The sequence below is a fragment of the Delphinus delphis genome, chromosome 15 (assembly GCF_949987515.2).
Source record: "Delphinus delphis chromosome 15, mDelDel1.2, whole genome shotgun sequence".
NCBI lineage: Eukaryota > Metazoa > Chordata > Mammalia > Artiodactyla > Delphinidae > Delphinus > Delphinus delphis.
Window position 1 is genome coordinate 14,460,936 of NC_082697.1, and position 18,698 is coordinate 14,479,633.

General features: G+C 41.1%; 1 protein-coding gene and 1 non-coding gene across 3 annotated transcripts in view; both read left to right on the plus strand.

Moving 5' to 3' along the window:
* The first annotated feature begins 1,077 nt into the window (after positions 1-1,077).
* The window catches only part of NCOA5 (nuclear receptor coactivator 5), a 30,520-nt gene continuing 12,899 nt past the window's right edge, over positions 1,078-18,698 (plus strand). For both annotated transcript variants that reach the window (XM_060030706.2, XM_060030708.2), the window contains exons 1-2: positions 1,078-1,199; positions 12,969-13,035. In XM_060030706.2, the coding sequence (XP_059886689.1) occupies positions 12,998-13,035 (38 nt within the window). In that variant the 5' untranslated portion in view covers positions 1,078-1,199; positions 12,969-12,997. The remainder of the gene's footprint in view (positions 1,200-12,968; positions 13,036-18,698) is intronic.
* On the plus strand, positions 8,771-8,843 carry TRNAG-UCC (transfer RNA glycine (anticodon UCC)). The gene has a single exon. It is a non-coding gene; the product is annotated as a tRNA-Gly (tRNA).

Below are 18,698 nucleotides of genomic sequence, written 5' to 3' on the forward strand. Positions count from 1 at the left end.
GAGTGGATCCCTATTTCTTTCCTTCAGTTATTTTTGTTTGTACACAAGTGTGATTATTCGCCTAATTCTATCTCTCCACTGCACAGCATCTCCAAGATAGCAGGGATGGGTCTGCCTTTGCTTATGATAGTGCCTAGCAAGTAGGTGTATAATAAATCATAGGGCCACCTAGTAGGTGTATAATAAACATTCAGTGAATAAATTAGTGAAGGAGGGAGCATATGAGCTGGTGTCAAAGAAATCTGATTTCCCATAGTGTTCAGATTTCACAGCCACCGTTTTTATTTTGCATGAACTATTCACAAGGAGAAAAACTAGACCCCATGGGGTCTGGGGCATTTCCTAACTAATAAAAAAGCCTACCTGATTCACATAGCCATCGGCGTGATTAATAGAGTGTATTTACAATTGTGTGAGCAAATTCTATTCCCTGTGACAAATATATTCTACAGATTAAATGAACAATACAACATTTTACGTGCTTCACGGTCAACATTCTGGGAAATTTCTTTTTGACACTGAATGAATATTCCAGAAAGAAAGAAATAATTCAAAAAGAACCTGTGACTATATCACCAGAATCCTTTTGCCTCTTGTTAGTGAAACTAATAGGACACACAGCCTCTTTAAATGTAAATTTAAATAAAACATTTTCTCTACCTCTCTGCTCTCTTTGTTCCTTGTGATCCGCAGATTACGGGAATATATATACTAGTCTCCAATACACACATCTATAGGTGTTGAGTTTTATGCAAGACGAAATCAAGGTATTCTAGAATTTAAATGATCTATTTCCACAGTTAGAGAGGAAAGAAAGTACCCTGAACATCAGAAGAAAGGCGAAGCCCTTTAGGGGGAGGGGACCAGGACTGGGACCCATCCTCAGCCGGGGACGCCGTTACTAGGCAACCCCTCGCGTTCTCAACCACCGCCCGAGCCACTTCCACGCCCTCATTGCTAAGGAGATCGACGCTCCAACTCAGCCCTGCCGCAAACCTGCGCGCTCTTGCGACATTGCCGCGCCTGCCGCTGCGTGCGCGCCCTCTGCCCCCACTCTCCGCCCCGGCCGCCATTGCCTCGTGCCCGCGCTGGTCGGTTGGTGGCGCCTTTGTCCTACGGCGGGCAGGTGGGCTGAGGCGGAGGCGGCAGCGGCGGGCCTAAGGCGAAGAAGCGGCCGGGAGCCCGCCGCGCTGGTAGCGGTGAGTGCCGGGAAGCGGTGGCCGTCCGCCGAGGCGTGGGGCTGACGGGCAGGCGGTTGAGGGGGGCCGGGGCCGGATGGGGAGGCTGAAGCGGGAGGGCCCGCTCGACGCGCGGCCGCGGCCTCGGCTCCTCTCCGGGTGCGCGCGGGGCTGCGCATGCCCGGTGCGGGGCGCGGCCTTCTTTGGCTCCCGTCGGGCATAGGCCCGGCCAGTCGGAGCGGCTGGAGGTGGGCTCCGGGCGGGCAGCGCCGCATTGCCGCTTCCAGTCTGTGCGCGACCCGCCGATAACAGCCCTCCGGGCTCCTCTGTAGGCTAGGGCTGCACACCCCGCGCCCCTTTCTCGAAACGTGAAGTCGCTCGCCTGCGGGTCCTCAGCGAGTCGGTGGCGCAGTCGGGATTCAAACCTGGGACGAGGCGGCCGGCCTCACCGGGCGTTCCGCTGGGCGCGCGGCGCCGGGCGGCGAACCGAATGCTCTGTCCCCCATCGCCGCCGCCCGCCTCGCGGCCCCTTGATAGCATCCTCGAGGCGTCTCGTTGTTATGTGACACCCTCCCCCCACACACCCGTTTTATAACGCGGACCCGGGCCCAGAAAACGGGGAAAGCAACCGGGCCTGCGGTTACCCTGGCAACTAGCGACCGAGCCAGCGTCCCAACCGGCTGGCTCTCTTTCTCTGGACCCCGGGCACTTTCCGCACCCGGACGACCCGCCGGGGGCTTTTTTTAGAACGGCGTTTCCCCTGTTTCAGTCTCTCGCGTTGCACTTTTATGTCCGTGTACCCATTGTACTGCTGTTTATTTACCAAATGTTACTTTTTTCTTCTTTAAACTGACTCTTTTCTTCTTTTTAAATATATTTGTTTAAGGTGGAAACGTAAATCACGAAGCGTATGATGGAAAGCCAGTTATTTTTCTAATGCTCATAAAGAAATAAATACTTATGTATTAAAATAAACAGTGCGTCCTGATTCCTCCTGAAATTATTCTGCGTTCCACGCTCTGGGAAACGCTGCTCTAGGAGTATGGGGTTAATTGTGCTCCTTCTGCGTTTAGCTCTGTGCACGAAATTGTTCCCTGAGGCATAGCAGATTCCATGAAATGCCCCAGGGTCTTCAGGGATAATAATGTTGTAAGCTTTCTCGTTGTAAACTGTTCTCGTTATTGACTTAACGCGGGATAGTCCCAGAGAACTTCAGGGACTGCGCTCAAGGGCATCCGGTGTGCCTCCTCAGTTTTCTTGTAGCATCGTGGTGTGGTAGCTACCGGACAGTTCAAAAAAGATGTTTCTGCCAGCGCCGATGGATTTGGCTTTTGACAACTCTAGGTTTAATGTTTTCTGTACGAGTCAGTCTGGGTGTGAAAACTAACTTTGGTGTTGACTTTTCCAAAACAGTAAAGCCCAAGCTTTGCGCTGTGAATATTGGCGATCACTTGGCTATATTTCAACATCAGTTTCTTCCTTCATTCTGATCTCTTTGCCTTTCTTTTAGCTCATCTGTCACTCTCCAGATATTCTTTGAAACCTCTGACAGTCTTTTAACCTAAAACATAGAAACAGTGATTTTCCTTGTAGGCTGTGCTGGAGAAGGCCCAGTGGAAGGAATCTTTCTAGGCGCAGGTTGTTCAATGGCACACGCCTCTAAACACCACACTTTGAAGGAGGCATTGGTGAATTAACTTATTCATTAGTTAACCGTCTGTTCCTATTTGCAGTATGTCCATAAGCTCTGTTTTTGTGTGTGAGAGAGTAGATTGCCTCTAACTCACTGAGAGAAAAGTCAGCATAGGCCATTCAAGGGTTTTTTTCCCTCAAAGGCTGTGTGAAAAATCCATATTCCTTGGGATTACTTTGTATGAGCACAGTGTAGAATTTACGGAAGGCTAAGGTAATTTTCTTCACATTTCTAAGCAGCAGTCCTGTGTGGAGAAGAAATGAGAATGTTATTTTACTCCAGTCAGTTTCAGAACTTCAGCAAATGGAGCCTCATCTACCAGTGCTCCAAGGCTAAGAATAAACATTTTTTGGAAAGGCTTTAGAAGTCTAATGAGAAGGAGCACCTGATGGTTTGAAACTTCATTTTAAATAACCATTGCAAGCATTCATTCTTTATGGCCTGCAGATGGCAGTGCCTTTGTACAGCTTATTATTTTTGTGCAAATTGTTGGAGTTCAGTTGTGCTTTTAAGAATGGAAAACCTTTGGAGGAAGTATATTTAATATTTTATTCTGTTCTGTTTACATTGTTTCTTTGTGTTGTTTTTTGTTGTTGTTGTTGTTGTTTTTTGCGGTACGCGGGCCTCTCACTGCTGCGGCCCCTCCCGTTGCGGAGCACAGGCTCTGGACGCGCAGGTTCAGCGGCCATGGCTCACGGGCCCAGCCGCTCCGTGGCATGTGGGATCTTCCCGGGCCGGGGCACGAACCCGTGTCCCCTGCATCGGCAGGGAGACTCTCAACCACTGCGCCACCAGGGAAGCCCTGTTTCTTTGTTTTTGACTCTCCACACTAGGAATGAAACATCTATTCCTACACTCACTATTACTCTTGGTGGTAATGATAACATACAACTAGCAGTGCTTATGGTTCACAAAGCAGGTTTACAAATACCAACCCATTTTCTCCTGCCAATCCTCTTGTGAGATAGGTAGACCTGTCTTATTGTTATATCTTTTTTGCATATGAGGAAAACAGTGGCTCAGAGAGGTTATATTTCTTGCCCAATATAACGTATTAGTAGAACATATTCAAGAAATTATTGAAGGTAAAAGATTTTGTGGTCAAGCAAAATTGGGAATTGTTGAGGTAAAGCATTGTTCTTACTCCAAAACTTCTCAGAGGCTTTAATATACTGAACATGTGCAATGTAGATGTCCAAGAGAGGAAGGTATTGTGATGCCTTTCTCTTGCTCTCCTCCCACGAACATCCTATGGTAGTAGTGTTCCCCCAAACTGACCACTCTTTCTTCTATTCTCGGTTTGCTCTCTGTACCTTGCTGTTAACTAATGATTACCATATGTCTTTAAGACAAATACTTTTAAAGCTCTATCAGCCTTTTTGTGCCAAAAGATTTGTCCTGTGAACAGCGTACACATTGTCCAGACTATTCAGTTACTTGAAGTAAACTATCAGGAAGTTAAAAGAACAGTGACAAACAGAAAATTACCCTCTGTGTAATTCTCATTAATGAGAGGCATTAAGGAAAGGATCAGGGTAAGGCCACTGGCTGAAGCAGCAGCACATTAGGGAAATATGAACTGTACTGACAGCTAAATATATAATACCAGCATGCCTGCTGCTTTTTAAATGGTGGTTTTATTACCACCAGATACGAGTATTTATAGGGATGGTCATTTTCATTCTTTATCCTGTCACTAAAAAATAAAAGATAATAGGTCAACTGGACCAATTACTTTTATGTTAAGAAAATAATTCCCCTCAAAGAATCAGAACTTTTCCAGACCATAAGACTCTTTTCCCTTTATTTCATGTTCAAAACAACATTATTGTTGACCTATGCAAAGACCAACAACTTTAGGCAAAGAGCAGGGGAACTTAAGTTGCATTAGTGAACAGTTATAAAGCAGAGTGTCTTATAACTTTAGTTCTAAAAAATATCTTGAGTGGTCCCCTGGTTTGGATCTGGAATGATTGAATTACTGAAGGTTAGGTTGATTCTGCAGTTAGTGGGCAAGCTTTGAAGAACTTTGAATTGTAAGTACTTTGGCTTGAAGTTGCATACTTAATCATGCAGTTGGAGATTGAGATAGTAATAACAAGTATTTAGGGTCAGAGATGATACAAGAAATTTATTTTTAATCTCTATTCAGAAATTACTTTTGATATCCAAAAGAAAAATATAGGAAAAACATGACTTTCGCTCAATTTTACAACTTAGAGTTATAAATATATAATTGAACTTTTTTGCAGCCTTTGGTAAACTTACAGTAGGACAGCATCAGAATCACTAGAACAGCTTTTTGGAAATACAGATTCTTGGATGCAGCTCCCCACCCCAACTCCTAACTGACCTATCTTTGGAAGAGAAAGCTAGAGAATCTGCCTTTCAGAAGCCACCCGTGCAGTTTTTATGTACGTTAAAGTTTTGAGAACCCCCGATGTAGGACTTTAGAAAATGAGCTTTCACTGAAAATGGAAGGTTGAAGCAGGTTCTAGTACTAATCTATTTGTATAAGATTACTAATGGGAATTGACAGCTCTGGTTTATGGTTGAGTTTCCGTTAATGCGTTTGTTTTAAGAGAGACATTAATTTTAACTATAAAATGTTTTTTGGCTTCATAGTTTGAACTAGAGGTAAGAAGAATAGTTATAATGTCTGGAGTTTTCAATATTTTAATCCCTTCCATTCACATCAGTCAGAGCTTTCACCTTATGGAGAAGAAAGCAGACCTACCAAGATTGCATGGTCTGCTTAATAACTTTAGATTTGCTTCACTTTGCTTGTAATAGTGTGAATGTGAAATTATATGTATGTGTCCATTTTTCTCTTTGTTGCATTTAGGTATGAAAGCAAAATGCCTCAGAAGTTCTAGCCCCTGCCAGCAAAACTATACTGACAGCTCTAGTTTGCAGAATTTAGAGAGAACTTTAATGGGTAGTTTGACCCTTTTTAGCCAAAGAAGTGGATAACATGCTGTTAAAAAGTGGCAAACTTGGTGGTTAATATTTTTCCTGCCAGTTTGTAACTACAGGATTGGAAAAAGAAGCTTAAATTTTCAGGATACTTTTTAAATGATCAGATGAAATTGAAGGGAAGTGATGGACTGCACACTCCTTGTGGGGGGAGGGGGCACTGACCTTATAATTGAATATTATTATTACCTTTAGCACTATGGAAACTTGGGTTGATCCCATTTCCTTTGGAGGTTGCTATGTGATTATACTTTCTATACTGTTTTCAGGGATTGTATTTTTACAGATTTTAGCCATTGTGACATGTTCTTTGTAACATGTTTATGAGCTATTTCCCCTTGAACACAGGAGTTTAGAAGGGTTTTTAAATGGAGAACCTAATTATATGTTATGCATAAACTACAGGGATAAATAGATAATAGAGTAGTACTGTAGTTCCCAAATACCCGCCAAGAATCACCTGAGAAACTTGTTAAAATGCAGATTCCCAGGCTTCATCCTCAGATTCTAAAAGTTTGAGAAGGGTCTAGGAATCTGATTTTTAAACATCTTCTCAGATGGCGCTGATGTATCTTCATTAAAGAAATGTGATGTGGAGAGTGAAAAGAATATATATATAAATGAAGGGAGAGGGTGAGGAGTTGTTTAATGGGTATAAGAGTTAGTTTTGCAAGGTGAAAAAATGCTGGAGACCTGTTGCACAACTGTGTGAATATGCGTAACACTACTGAACCGTACACTTAAAAATAGTTAAGATGATAAATGTATATGATGTGTTTTTTATCACAATTAGATTTTTTTTTACGATATTAGAAAAAAATGAGGAAGAGCGGTTTGTTGTTTGCTTCTTCGTAATCAGTGGATTGTTGCTATTAAATACTGATTCCTCTGGCCATCAGTTCATTTTATATCCCTTTATTGAAGGTAAAATCATAACGTTTTAAATATTTTTCTCCCACATGGTCCCTTCAGTGTCAAACCAATGATCCTTGAAGGACATTATTATAATGGGCAGTATTTTGAATGTCTGAGGTTTAAATACATTCTTTTTTTGAATATACATACAGTAAACCTTCCTTAATTTGGCTTCACTGAAACTCTGTTTATGGTAGTTCAGCGCATAGCCTCCTAACAGGCCCTCTTGCCACCAATTTCTTCCTTTGCCATGGCAAAGTTTTTTGTTATCTAGTCTACTCTGGCTTGCATCTGTAATTCCTCTCTTTTCCTGCTCCTATCCTCCCATTCCCTACATTAAACTCCTATGGTATTTCTAACTTATGTCCTTCACACCACTCCTTTCCCTTTGCACGTGCTGTAGTGACTTCTCTCTTTCTGGTAAACTTCTGCTCATTCTTCAGGACTCATTTTAAATGTTACTTTTAGGCCTTCCCACCTCCTCCACCTCTCCTTTGCCCCCTATTCCTCCCAGTCTTCTCTCTGCCCTGCCACACATATACACATAGTTAGGCCTTCATTGTCTCTGCCACAATCCCACTTTAAATTATATTGTGATTATATACATGTGCCTCTCTCCTTTATTAAGCAGTGAACTCCTTTAAGGCAGAGACTTTAGCCTTGTTGTTTCCATATATCTTAAGACCTAGTATAGAGTGTGACACGTGGTATGTATAGAAGCATTTGATGTACTGTACTTTTTAAGTTCATTAATTTAGTTCTCTAAGGATCTCTACTTGTACAGTTTACTGAAATTTTACCTGTTTTAAATACACCTGTATTTTGAATTTTGTGTAGGTACAACTTTTTTAGTAGTTTAGATTAGCTCAACCTTTGTCAATCCAGATTAGTGAGCTTTTTCTCTTAGCTGATAATCTTGAATCAATATAACTAATACAGGTAGAATATCCACTTTATCAGGTTCAGAGAAATTAAGTGACTTGACTAAATCCGCCCCCACCCCCCCAAAGTAGGACTAGAACTCAGATTTGCTGATCCGAGCCAAGTGTTCTTTTCTCAAAAGAAGTCAAAAGGGCAGAAAATTAAATGTTGACAGAGAATTTTTGTCTGAGAGGTTGAAGTGAATAGAATGTCAGTAGCAAAAGCCAGAAACATTGTGGTTTGAGGTGATAGAAATCGAAGTTGTAATTGAATAAGCAGGTCCTATCCTATTGAGTGTCTGGGGCACTTACACATTGCAGTGACCAGCATAGACTGTGCCTTTTCCAGATTCCATCAGCATTTGATCAGGGAGTCCTCGCCAGTATTTAGAATGGAAATCAGGTCTTTCTACTCCCTGTTGGAGTCAGCATAACATGTTTAAGCACTTTAGTGTCAGACACACCTGGTTTTGAGTTCTAGCTCTGCCTTTTGATCATCTTGTGACCTCAGCTAAGTCACTTAATTTCTCTAAACTTCAGATTTCCTCATTCACAAAATAGAGATCATAATAGTACTTAACTCCAAGAGTTGTAGAAAGGATTGCATGAGATAATGCACATAATGTTCTTATGCAGGCTCTTTCCCCCATTCCTGTTCCCTGGAATAATATTCTACCATTAAGGGCATAATAATTATTTTAATTAGAAATTGAAGGAGATAATCAAATATGAGGGAATGTGTAGTTTTCAAAGTGAGCGTAAAGGATTGATTTAGAAACAGCAAGCAGGGCATTCTCTTATCCCTGACTCTTTACAGTATAACGCATAAATGATATCCCTGATGTTACAATATATCATCAAAGTCATCTTCATAAATATAGTTTCAATGAGAAGTCCTGTCCTTTCCCTTCCCAGTTTTAGGAGTTACTGTGTGATATCCACTGTCTCATCAGTATGGTTTTCCAAGTACATCACCTTTGTCATCATGTATCTCCAATTTAATAATTCCTGATTGTTGGTTGGTTTTCAACTAGACCTTTTGGCAAGCTTTATTTCATTTGTAATCACTTATTGAAATTGTAGTGAATTCCCTGGTGGTCCAGTGGTTAGGACTCTGTGCTTCCACTGCAGGGGGCCTGGGTTCAATCCCTAGTCAGGGAACCAAGATCCTGCAAGCCCTGTGGCACAGCCAAAAAAAAAAAAAAAGAGAGAGAAAAGAAATTGTATAGACTTCTGGGTTATTTCAACCAGTCGTGGTACTGTCAAATGTTGTGGTTCAAAATGCACTTGTTTAAAGTAGTTCTCACTGTTTTCCATTGTGATAGTCTTTGAAGTATAAAAATTGGTTTTAAGGGGAAAAGAATTATTTTACAGTGATACAGTTAAAAAATAGAGCATGGGGCTTCCCTGTTGGCACAGTGGTTAAGAATCCACCTGCCAGTGCATGGGACGTGGGTTTGAGCCCTGGGCCGGGAAGATCCCACATGCAGCGGAGCAACTAAGCCTGTGCGCCACAACTACTGAGCCTGTTGTGCTCTAGAGCCCACATGCCACAACTGCTGAGCTCACGTGCCACAACTACCGACGCCCGAGCACCTAGAGCCCGTGCTCCACAACAAGAGAAGCCACTGCAATGAGATGCCCGTGTGCCGCAACAACGCAGCCAAAAGTAAATAAAAAAAAAAATAGAGCCAAAGCAGTTTCTGATACTATGAATGAAACATGCATTTTTATTTATAACATATCTAAGAACATTGTGTGAACCCTGTCTGGCATATTAGTCTAAAATAAAATTGTAGGTTAGGCATTGTGTCTTCCTTTGGGAGTTCTTTACCCCATTCTTTTGTGATTTAAAATAGCTCTGCCACTTCCTGTATAACATTATGTTTTCCAGATTTTTTTCGCATTTTTTCCTTTTATGTAAATCCCTTCAATTGATGCTGTTTTTCTTGTCTAAAAATTCTTACCTGAGTAGTACTTTTAACTGTTTTCACCCGTTGGAAATTATAGATATTCAGGTGAAAGTTAAGCACCTTGTGGTGATGGTGATTTTGAATGGCATTCACATTGCTAATAAATTGACAAAGTATAGAACTACCAACCAAACTGAGGTGGAAGAGACACTAAGAGACTGAGTTGGCCCGGATAAAGTAAAGCAGGAGGGAAAAGAAGCACCATTTCTTCCCTTTTCTATGCAGAGGAGGCATTCCACCTCTCATTGGAGGCTCTTAAGTTACCACTGCCCTCTTATTAGTTATATTCTCTCCAATTTTGTTTCCCACCTAATGTCCAGAAAGATTCCCAAATTGTCTTTCCGTCTGTTTTCCCTTCTCCTTTACATTAATATTTCTGTTTCCTTGGTGTAGATTATGTATCTCAGTAAGGATTAAGAAATAAAATAATCTAATTCAACTAATTAATACAAAAGCCTCCTTTACCAGTCCCAGTATTTTCATTTTCAGAGAGAAACTTGTTCAAATGAACCTCCAATTGATGAGTTTTCAAATTGTTTGACAGAAAATTGGGAATGGGCAAGGTTTTTTTTTTCTGATTCTTTAAATCTTTGCTGTACCATGATAAGCCCCCTGAAGTTATTTCCACTTTTGGTAGCTTCTGTAGTCTTCCTGTATTTCTGAACTCCTAGGTTTTCCAAAAGTTCTGTGTGCATATATGTTAGGATTTTTTCTGTATGGGAATTGGTGGTGATAATAGTTTTTCATAACTCTCACTGAAAACCCCTCCACCTCTACCCTAACCTGAGCAGTGAGTCCTCTTAGATGGCAATGAGACTATCAAAATTTTCCAGGTCTCATTTTCTCCATATCTTACTCAAGATGGAGGTTTAAGGAACTCTTAAATAGGAATGAATAAACAAACACTTGACATACCACACTAAAAGTTTGCTAACTCCTAAAATTAAGAAAATAGTCTAAGAATTCTCTTTTTTGCAAAAGAAACATAAGCCACACCATCCAAATATAATTCCTTTGTACTACTCCATGAAAATAGATACTAGGAGGCAAATTACAATCAGAATCGTTTAAAGATATAATCTTGAATTTTTAAATCTTTCAAATGATTGCAAAAAAATTTCACCGACTTCAAAGGAAAATATTTACCTCCTTCATTCTAACTGGAACCAGTTTTGCTCCAAAGGTGTATGGTACACGACTACTTTGGTCTCCCCAGTCCTGTATATAATGGCCCTCACAGAATTGGATATAATTATACAATGTAGTAGTCCTTTTCATATGATGAGGGCAAAATTATATAGTATTTATAGACACCAATTAGAGTAGTACCATATGTTCCATGTCACCTAAACATTTGCCAGGTCAAGTCAGTGTTTAGATGAGTTTTCTTCATTCACAAGGCCATTTAATAATACATGGAATCCTGCTGGGAAATATGGTACCTATTTATTTATTTTTAAATAGCTATTTATTTGGTTGCTCCGGGTCTTAGTTGTGGCAAGTGGGCTCCTTAGTTGCGGCAGGCAGGCTCCTTAGTTGCGGCTTGTGGGCTCCTTAGTTGTGGCATGTGAACTTTTAGTTGTGGCACGCATGTGGGATCTAGTTCCCTGACTAGAGATTGAACCCAGGCCTCTTGCTTCGGGAGTGTGGAGTCCTATCCACTGCGCCACTAGGGAAGTCCCTATGGTACCTGTTTAAAAAAATCTGCACACCACCACCACCACTCCCCATGTATTCCAGAGATACTTTGAAAACTACTTAAATAAAGACATTACATTTATCTCTGAATCATAGTCACCGTGTATTAGAAAGCAGTACAAAGTAAGTGAGCAGCCTAGGTCAGTAGGCCCTTCTAAACCTGAACTGATACTCTTCACAATTACATATAAAAGGAACTAGATATTCCCTGTAAGACCTGTCATTATACAACATGTAATTCAGGCCTTAGTGAACTTTAAGGGTTGCAACTTGTGACATGCAGTACCAAACCCATGGTCAGGTATTACTGGCCAAGTCTTTAGAGAACATATTTTGTTACCTTCAGTTTGGTCAAAAGCCATTCTACTAAAGATAATGGGCTTTGACTTAAAATGGAATTGAAGATCATTCTCATTTGAACAGGAGCTCACAAGTTGACAACATAGCAGGGTAAAGGCTATCCAAGACCTCTTAAGTTTTGTTATTACTGAGGTCTTTCACATGATAAGATTCTGGTTAGAATTTTTCAAACACATAATTACTATTTTAAAGCACTCTATGTGAGTGCTTAATACCATTTAATGTCACTAGATACACTGTTAACTGCTTAATATGGAACAAGGGGAATAAAATTACACTGCAGCAGAAAGCAGTTTTATTTCTCCATTTACTAAAGTATGAAATCTTTAATGTACTTATTTATCTTTAAGGCATATAAAAATTGTCAAGTATTATCTTTGGGCATGGATTGGTACTTTAGATACTTCATCAGTTTTTTACTTACATAATGGTGTTTTTATTATTCAGTTTTTGCAGAGCAGGTTTGTTTTGTTTTTAGCAGGGAGGCTTTAACTGCACAAATTGGCTTTCTGTAAGTTTGTATGTTTCCACTGTTCTTTATCTGGTTGTGTATGCTAGGCTTCTGTAACGAAAACTTACAGTGAGTGTTTTATTACCTAACCTTACTATACCAGATGACAGTTTTTATTCTTAGGTACTTGCCTATGAGGGTTATAGATGTTAACATGTCATATACTTTGTTTAGAAAATAATAAATTTCTTTCCTACATCTCATCCTGGAAGATTCTATCCAGTGGAATGCAACACAAGGCAAACTAAAAGGAGGCCCTGCTTCATGGAATATTCGAAGTTTTAAGACAGTGGATTCTAGCCATTACTTCTTTATAGCATAAAATGGAACGATTTGCCTTTGCTCTTTCTTTTTTTTTTTTTTTAATTCTCTTTCTTCCTTTCTCCTCCCTCAAAAAAGAATCTTACAGCTGGTTCTCCAAGAGTTTAGAAGACAACCTTTTCCCCTTTCAGAGGGGGCAGTTGTTAGGTTTAGGCTTGGCATAGTGTTAAAGCATTGACATAATCAGTTTTACACAAATTATGTGTTAGCTAGAAAACTGAGGGGCATTCCCTACGAAGCCATGACAATGTACTGCCGTAACTTAATAAAAATTGCCCAAGTGACTGTGCGTCTGCTGAATGGATTTTCTTACACCATCTGGTTGTCATTGTAGTTTTTTTGTTGTTGCTTTCATTTGAAATGTGCTGATGATCTTGTTTTTATTCCGTAGCATTGAACAGATGGGTTGATTATTCTTTTCAGATATTAATAAGGCAGCGGAAAGAAGAAATATGAATACGGCTCCATCAAGACCCAGCCCCACACGAAGGTAAAGTACCCTGAAGCAGTGAGTTACCTTGGGAGAGTTGGGCTCTGGGGAGTTAAGCCCAACTTCGTACATCAAGGGTCTTTTCTTCCCCCCAACAAATCAGAAACGCTCAAGCAAACAATAAGAACATGAACCTTGTGTGAAGGGCCTTGCTGCTTTTTTAAAACTTACATCAGGAGATGCAGAGGAAGCTTTGTGTTTTCCGTGACAAACCCAGCAAGTTCAGCTTGCAACATAAGTTGCAGGCGATTGGAAGAGGATAAATCTCTGTCTGTCCCCAGCTCACGTGTCAATGGGAGCCTCCACAGCAGGAGTGCCCAAGGGTCGTTGGTGTGTGCTGCGCTGCACTGCAGCAGGCAGCAGAGATTCGACTCTTCATTCCAAATGGCTGCTGGTCCAGATGTTAACCCAGGTTTACAGAAAGTGCTGCTTGAGAGATTGCTACTGTGCCTGTGCTGCAGATCCCCTGTGTGCTCGCATGCTTGGGTTACCTATCGAGGGGAAATAAAAAGGGCAAAAACACCCCACCTCTCAGAAGTCTCCCTTTTTCTTAGCTTTCCTGGAAATAAAAGGCATTTCCCCAGATGTTCTTCCACTATTTACAAAAGAGGTAGTCCTGATGTGTATCCTCAAGGTGTGCATTAAATTGGTCCCTTCTCTTAAAGAAGAGCCTTATTAACGTTACCATTTATACCAAAGATGAGAATATTATATTCAAACTGTCTGGCTCCGTAAACAGCACACAAGTGGATGTAGTGTGTGCGGTTTTGTGTGGAATGTGGACATATATATCTCATATCTGGTGTCTCTTCATGGCCCAAGTGGATATTCAGCATGGGTTTTGACTTTTCCCCTAAGTAAAACGCCAGTTTTCTGCCTAAACTATATACCACAGTAAACTACATTTCATATGATAAACTGAACACTGCTGAGTACAATGAATCCTAGTCTGTACTGGTAGCTCCACAGGTCACCTAGGGATATACCCAACTAGCTGGCATTTACACATAACATACAGTTGTCCTGCTTTGGACCAAAAACACCTATAGTTTGTTACCTACTTATAGGAAGGAATGGCTGCTGTGTGTTTGGTGTATATGCCCCCACTTGGATGTGAGGATATTTTCTAAGCTACCAGGATTAAATTACGCGTGTCTGTTCTGCAGAGCTCAAGCAGACCCTAGAGGCAAAGTAATGCTGCTGATTTCAGTTAGATTCTTTGAGCACTCTGCCTGCACAGAGGAGTTGAGTCTGACACCACAACTATAGCTACACCACAGCTGTTAGGTGGATACCCTGGTCATCCATTGGTTTCACTGCAGAAATGAGCATATACATTGGTATTCTGTTTGTTCTCTCTAACACCATAACGAACACCTGCAGCTTGCAGGTAAATACTGTATTGATTCATTTTGTGTGTATGTGTGAGTATGCTAAAGAACATAAACGAATCCTGTAGAGCTTCAGCAAATCCATATAATGTCTGCTTCCGTTGTGCTGCATCTAACCGTGCTGCAGATGTTGGGCAGTCCCTCTGTGTTGCTCCTTGCCCCGGTAAACATGGAATACAGGTGGCTAAGAGTTTGTATCTGTTGGTCAGAAATATGGGGCTGCACTGGAAGTTGTGGTTGCTAAATGACTTGAAAGGAGATACGGTGTATACCTAATTTCTAAGGAGCTCTAGTGTGTGTGTTTCTGAAGTAGGTAGCTTACCAGGAGTGTGGAATTGGTCACTATAAAACACTCCATTGGTAAAATCCTCCTCCTTTCTGTTGTCCCCATGATGCTTATGATCTCTAGATAATGTTGGTGTGTTTCCGCAGGCAAAAAAGGGGGAGTGCACATTGCAGAATACAGAGTAGTTCCCATTTGTGCTATGGATTGAGAAGAATATTTTATGTCATTCCATTAACAGTATACCTAACCAGATGCTTTTAACATTTCCAGTTGATTGTAGGCATTCAACCTGCATTGGCAATGTAGGGGAAATAACCAACTCACCTGGTTGGAATCCAATATAGCCATTGCCAGGGCAATTTACATTTTAAATTGCATTAAATTTAAAAGATTAATTTCACCCCAACCTAAAATGCCACTCCATAATTTCATCTGTGATAGAAGAAATATTTTATGCTGTTTTTCTTCTTTTAATACCCCCCCCCAAGGAAAAACATACAAACAACATTGGAGGGGGTCTTTTAAAATGTTCTCCTTAACCAGATTTACAAATATAAATACACGTTACCTTTATATACCTTTTAATATATCATCTTCCTCAGAAATAAATTCTAAAATGAGGTTGTTTGGGATGTGGATAGGGCTGTGGCTTCCCACTTTATTTACAATCAATAGAAGGGACAGCTAGGCTAATTCAAATTCCATTAAGAATCAGTCTTCCTTGGTGATAGTCCCTAACTGGATTCCTCATCGTGGTGTTTGCCATGATTAAGTTTCATATAGTCATGCTTTAGTAAGGTTCGGGGAAGAGGGATGTTCACATTTAGTAAAATCTTTTCTGGGCCCCATCTAAAAATCTAAGCAGAGTTTTTTTACATTTAATAAAAATAAAAATTTTCAAACCTTAAAGCCAGATAAATTGAACACTGTATTCAGAATAGAACACTAACATTTTGATCATTGCCCTGATCACAAATTATCTCAAGATATACCAATAGGTATATCTACCAATAGGGTAGAAATAAAATACAGTAAGTAGGCAAAGTGTGTGGTTAGTCTGGAAGGGGCTAATCATTTCTCTGAGGGTGAACACTGGATAGCACTGTCTTTTTGGGTGCATGCTTTCAGTCAGAACCTTGAGATAATTCCAAGCGAACCAGTATGTTGACAACAATCCAACTGCCTTCATTTGGCAACCCTAATCATTTTATGTGCCCCCAGGCATAGAGAAATGCATTATTCACAGGAAAAAACCCCACTACCTATAGCACACATTTCCCTTAAGTTGTAACTCTGTGTCTTCAGTGTTGCTACTTTTAATAAGAGAATTGTTTTTAAGCATGTTGGCAGGACCTTTGTAACATCTTGTTTTGCTGGACTTTAACCTTGAGTGTCAAAACACCTCAGTATCTTTGGGAGTTTTCACAGGATTATCACCTCTTCAAATGTCTCTGTAAGCCACGGTTCTGCTGGCTTTGCTCTCCGTTCAGTAATATGCCTCCCTAATGACTCCAGCTGTCAGAATGTGGTTCTGACAATATTGGCCCAGCCAAGCACAGAATTCTGCATCAGGGATCCCTGCTCTGGATCAGATTTCAGCCTGAATTCTCATCATTTAATCCTTGGACCACTTCATTGGACTCCATTGTATGCATTGAGTACATTGCATAGTTACCATGCAGCTTGTCTAGCATTGGTGCTAGGCATCAGTCCTTACCTTCCTCAGAGACTGGACCATGATTCTAGTCGTACCTCAGTTCTCAGTTTCCATCTTCAGCTCAACACTTCGACAATCCAGGTCTGGAATATATCCTTATGCAGACGTGGCCTCCAAGTGAGACTCTGCATTTCCTAAACCTTCCTGCATGACCTGAAAAAAAAGCAAATAGAATTAACTTGTCTACATCAAGAACTCTGCAGAAAAAAAAAAAAAAAAAAGAACTCTGCAGAGAATTTCCCTATGTATTCGTGAAGGATGTTAGGCCTGGTGCCTCTTTGGTGAAAATCATCAAGGATTGGTTCATCAAAAATAACCTCGTCATCATCAACTATATTTCAGTTCTTTAAAGAAGAAAAGAAATAACCTAACTGTAGACAAGTTTCTTATGTAGCCCGAGGTGATTTCTGTGTATCCACAGTGTTAATTCCTTTGATAACTGCTTGCTCCTTGGGTATGAGACGGCCCTAGCTCTAGGTGGGCTTCACAATTAAAGATTGCAGGCTGTGATTACCTCTGCACTAACACTTAAAGAAGAGCCGTCAGTTCTCAGCAAGTGCCGCCTCTCTCTACCAACAGAAGAGTCGTATTTGTGTTTGAGAAAATCATCAGTGTGCTTCCTAGGGAGAAGCATGGGCACTTATAAAATTTGGATTTGTAATGTGTGATATCTCATTGCACCCCATTATCCTACCTGCACCTAATGGCAAAATTCTGTACAAGTCTGTTGTCTCTGTTTCTAACAGCATGGAGCGCATGGTGGGGGATCAACATCACACAGCAGCCGGCCATTTAGAGAATGGTATTTGTGGACAGTATCTGTGACAGAACAGAAGTACGAAGAGCTGATGAAGGATTTTTTTTTCAGGAGCAAAAAAAAAAAGGCTGGCCTCCCAAGGAAAATATTAATGTGAACAGAAAGAAAAAAAGGAGATGCTGACAAAGAATAGGACAGAGGCCTTCCTCCCTAATCTTCTGTACAGCCAAGGCCAAAGGACACCATCCTGGGCTTGAGGTCTCAGTCTCTAGACAAAGAGAAGCTCAAAGTACATCAGTTGTCCAAGATAATCATCTTATCAGTAAGCTGTCAAATGCCTAGTGCTCTGCATACCCCTATCATCCCCAGGAAGAGAAGCACTTCTACCAGAAGCACCTCACTTGCCATGGTTTTTCCCTTCGCCCATCCCTCCTTACCTCTCAGATGTTTCGAAATGGTGTGACTTTATTTCTCTCAAGGCAAAGAGTATTTGGCCTTTTCCCCCCTCCTGCTGAATAGCTGAGGAATTTGCAACAGAATTTTAGTGGGTTTTATCATTTGCCTTCAGTTTGTGGACTCTGGTTCTGAAATTTCTTTAACAACTATTCAGTTTCTTTTTAGCCTCTAGTGACCTAGTACCTGAGGGTACAATGCATTGGTCTCCAGTTAAACACCTCTGGTACTGTGGGATGATATAGTGAACTGTATTCTCCAGAAACTTACTTCTAACCCATTTGTTATCTGAGGTCAAGCATCTCATTCAGCAGGCTTCATCCTTGCGGCACTCTGAATCCTGCACACTGTACCACCTTTTTGTTACCCGGTTCTTGCTTTGAGAAACATGTTGGGGCCAGAAGCAGGAGCCCTTTTGTTCTGGCGAGTTCTTTGTTTGGGTTTTAAAGTGACCTTAAAGGGTTTTTTGTTTTTGCCTCCAGAAGAGCAGCAGTCTGCCATACTGCTCGTCTTTTGGAGAAAGGAAAAAAGCGTTGCCTTTTCATTTTAGAGAATTACTATCCTCTCTGTCCCTGCTTCTACCACTCCTTTGGTTCTTCCCCATGTGAATATTGTCTCTTCTACATTTTTACCCAGAAGGTAATTGAGGGGAAATTTGTAGTTTTGTTGCACACAGACTTTAGATTCATTGAGGGGAGGAGAGTGCTTGCCTTCCCAAACTGGAAGCACGAACCCAGATTTGGGGAATCTAGGGTGTTATGGTCAACCTCCAGGGAAAACTCTTGACAGGTGAGTAAGGTATTTCAGTGGATTCAAAAGAATGCGCACCAAATATGGCATTTATAATTATCCTGAGTCTGTGAGAAACATGCTCTGACATGGTGTTCTTATCCCTGTCCCCACCCCTGTTTTCACCAGCCCACGGCTTTGTGTGGTCTGTGGTCTGTCAGGTTCATGATCCCTTTCAGCCTTGATTGCCAGGGAACACTTGAAATCTGATTCCACCTCTAATAACTGTTTCTAACTGCTCCCCAAGGCAGGTTTATCTGCTGATCATTA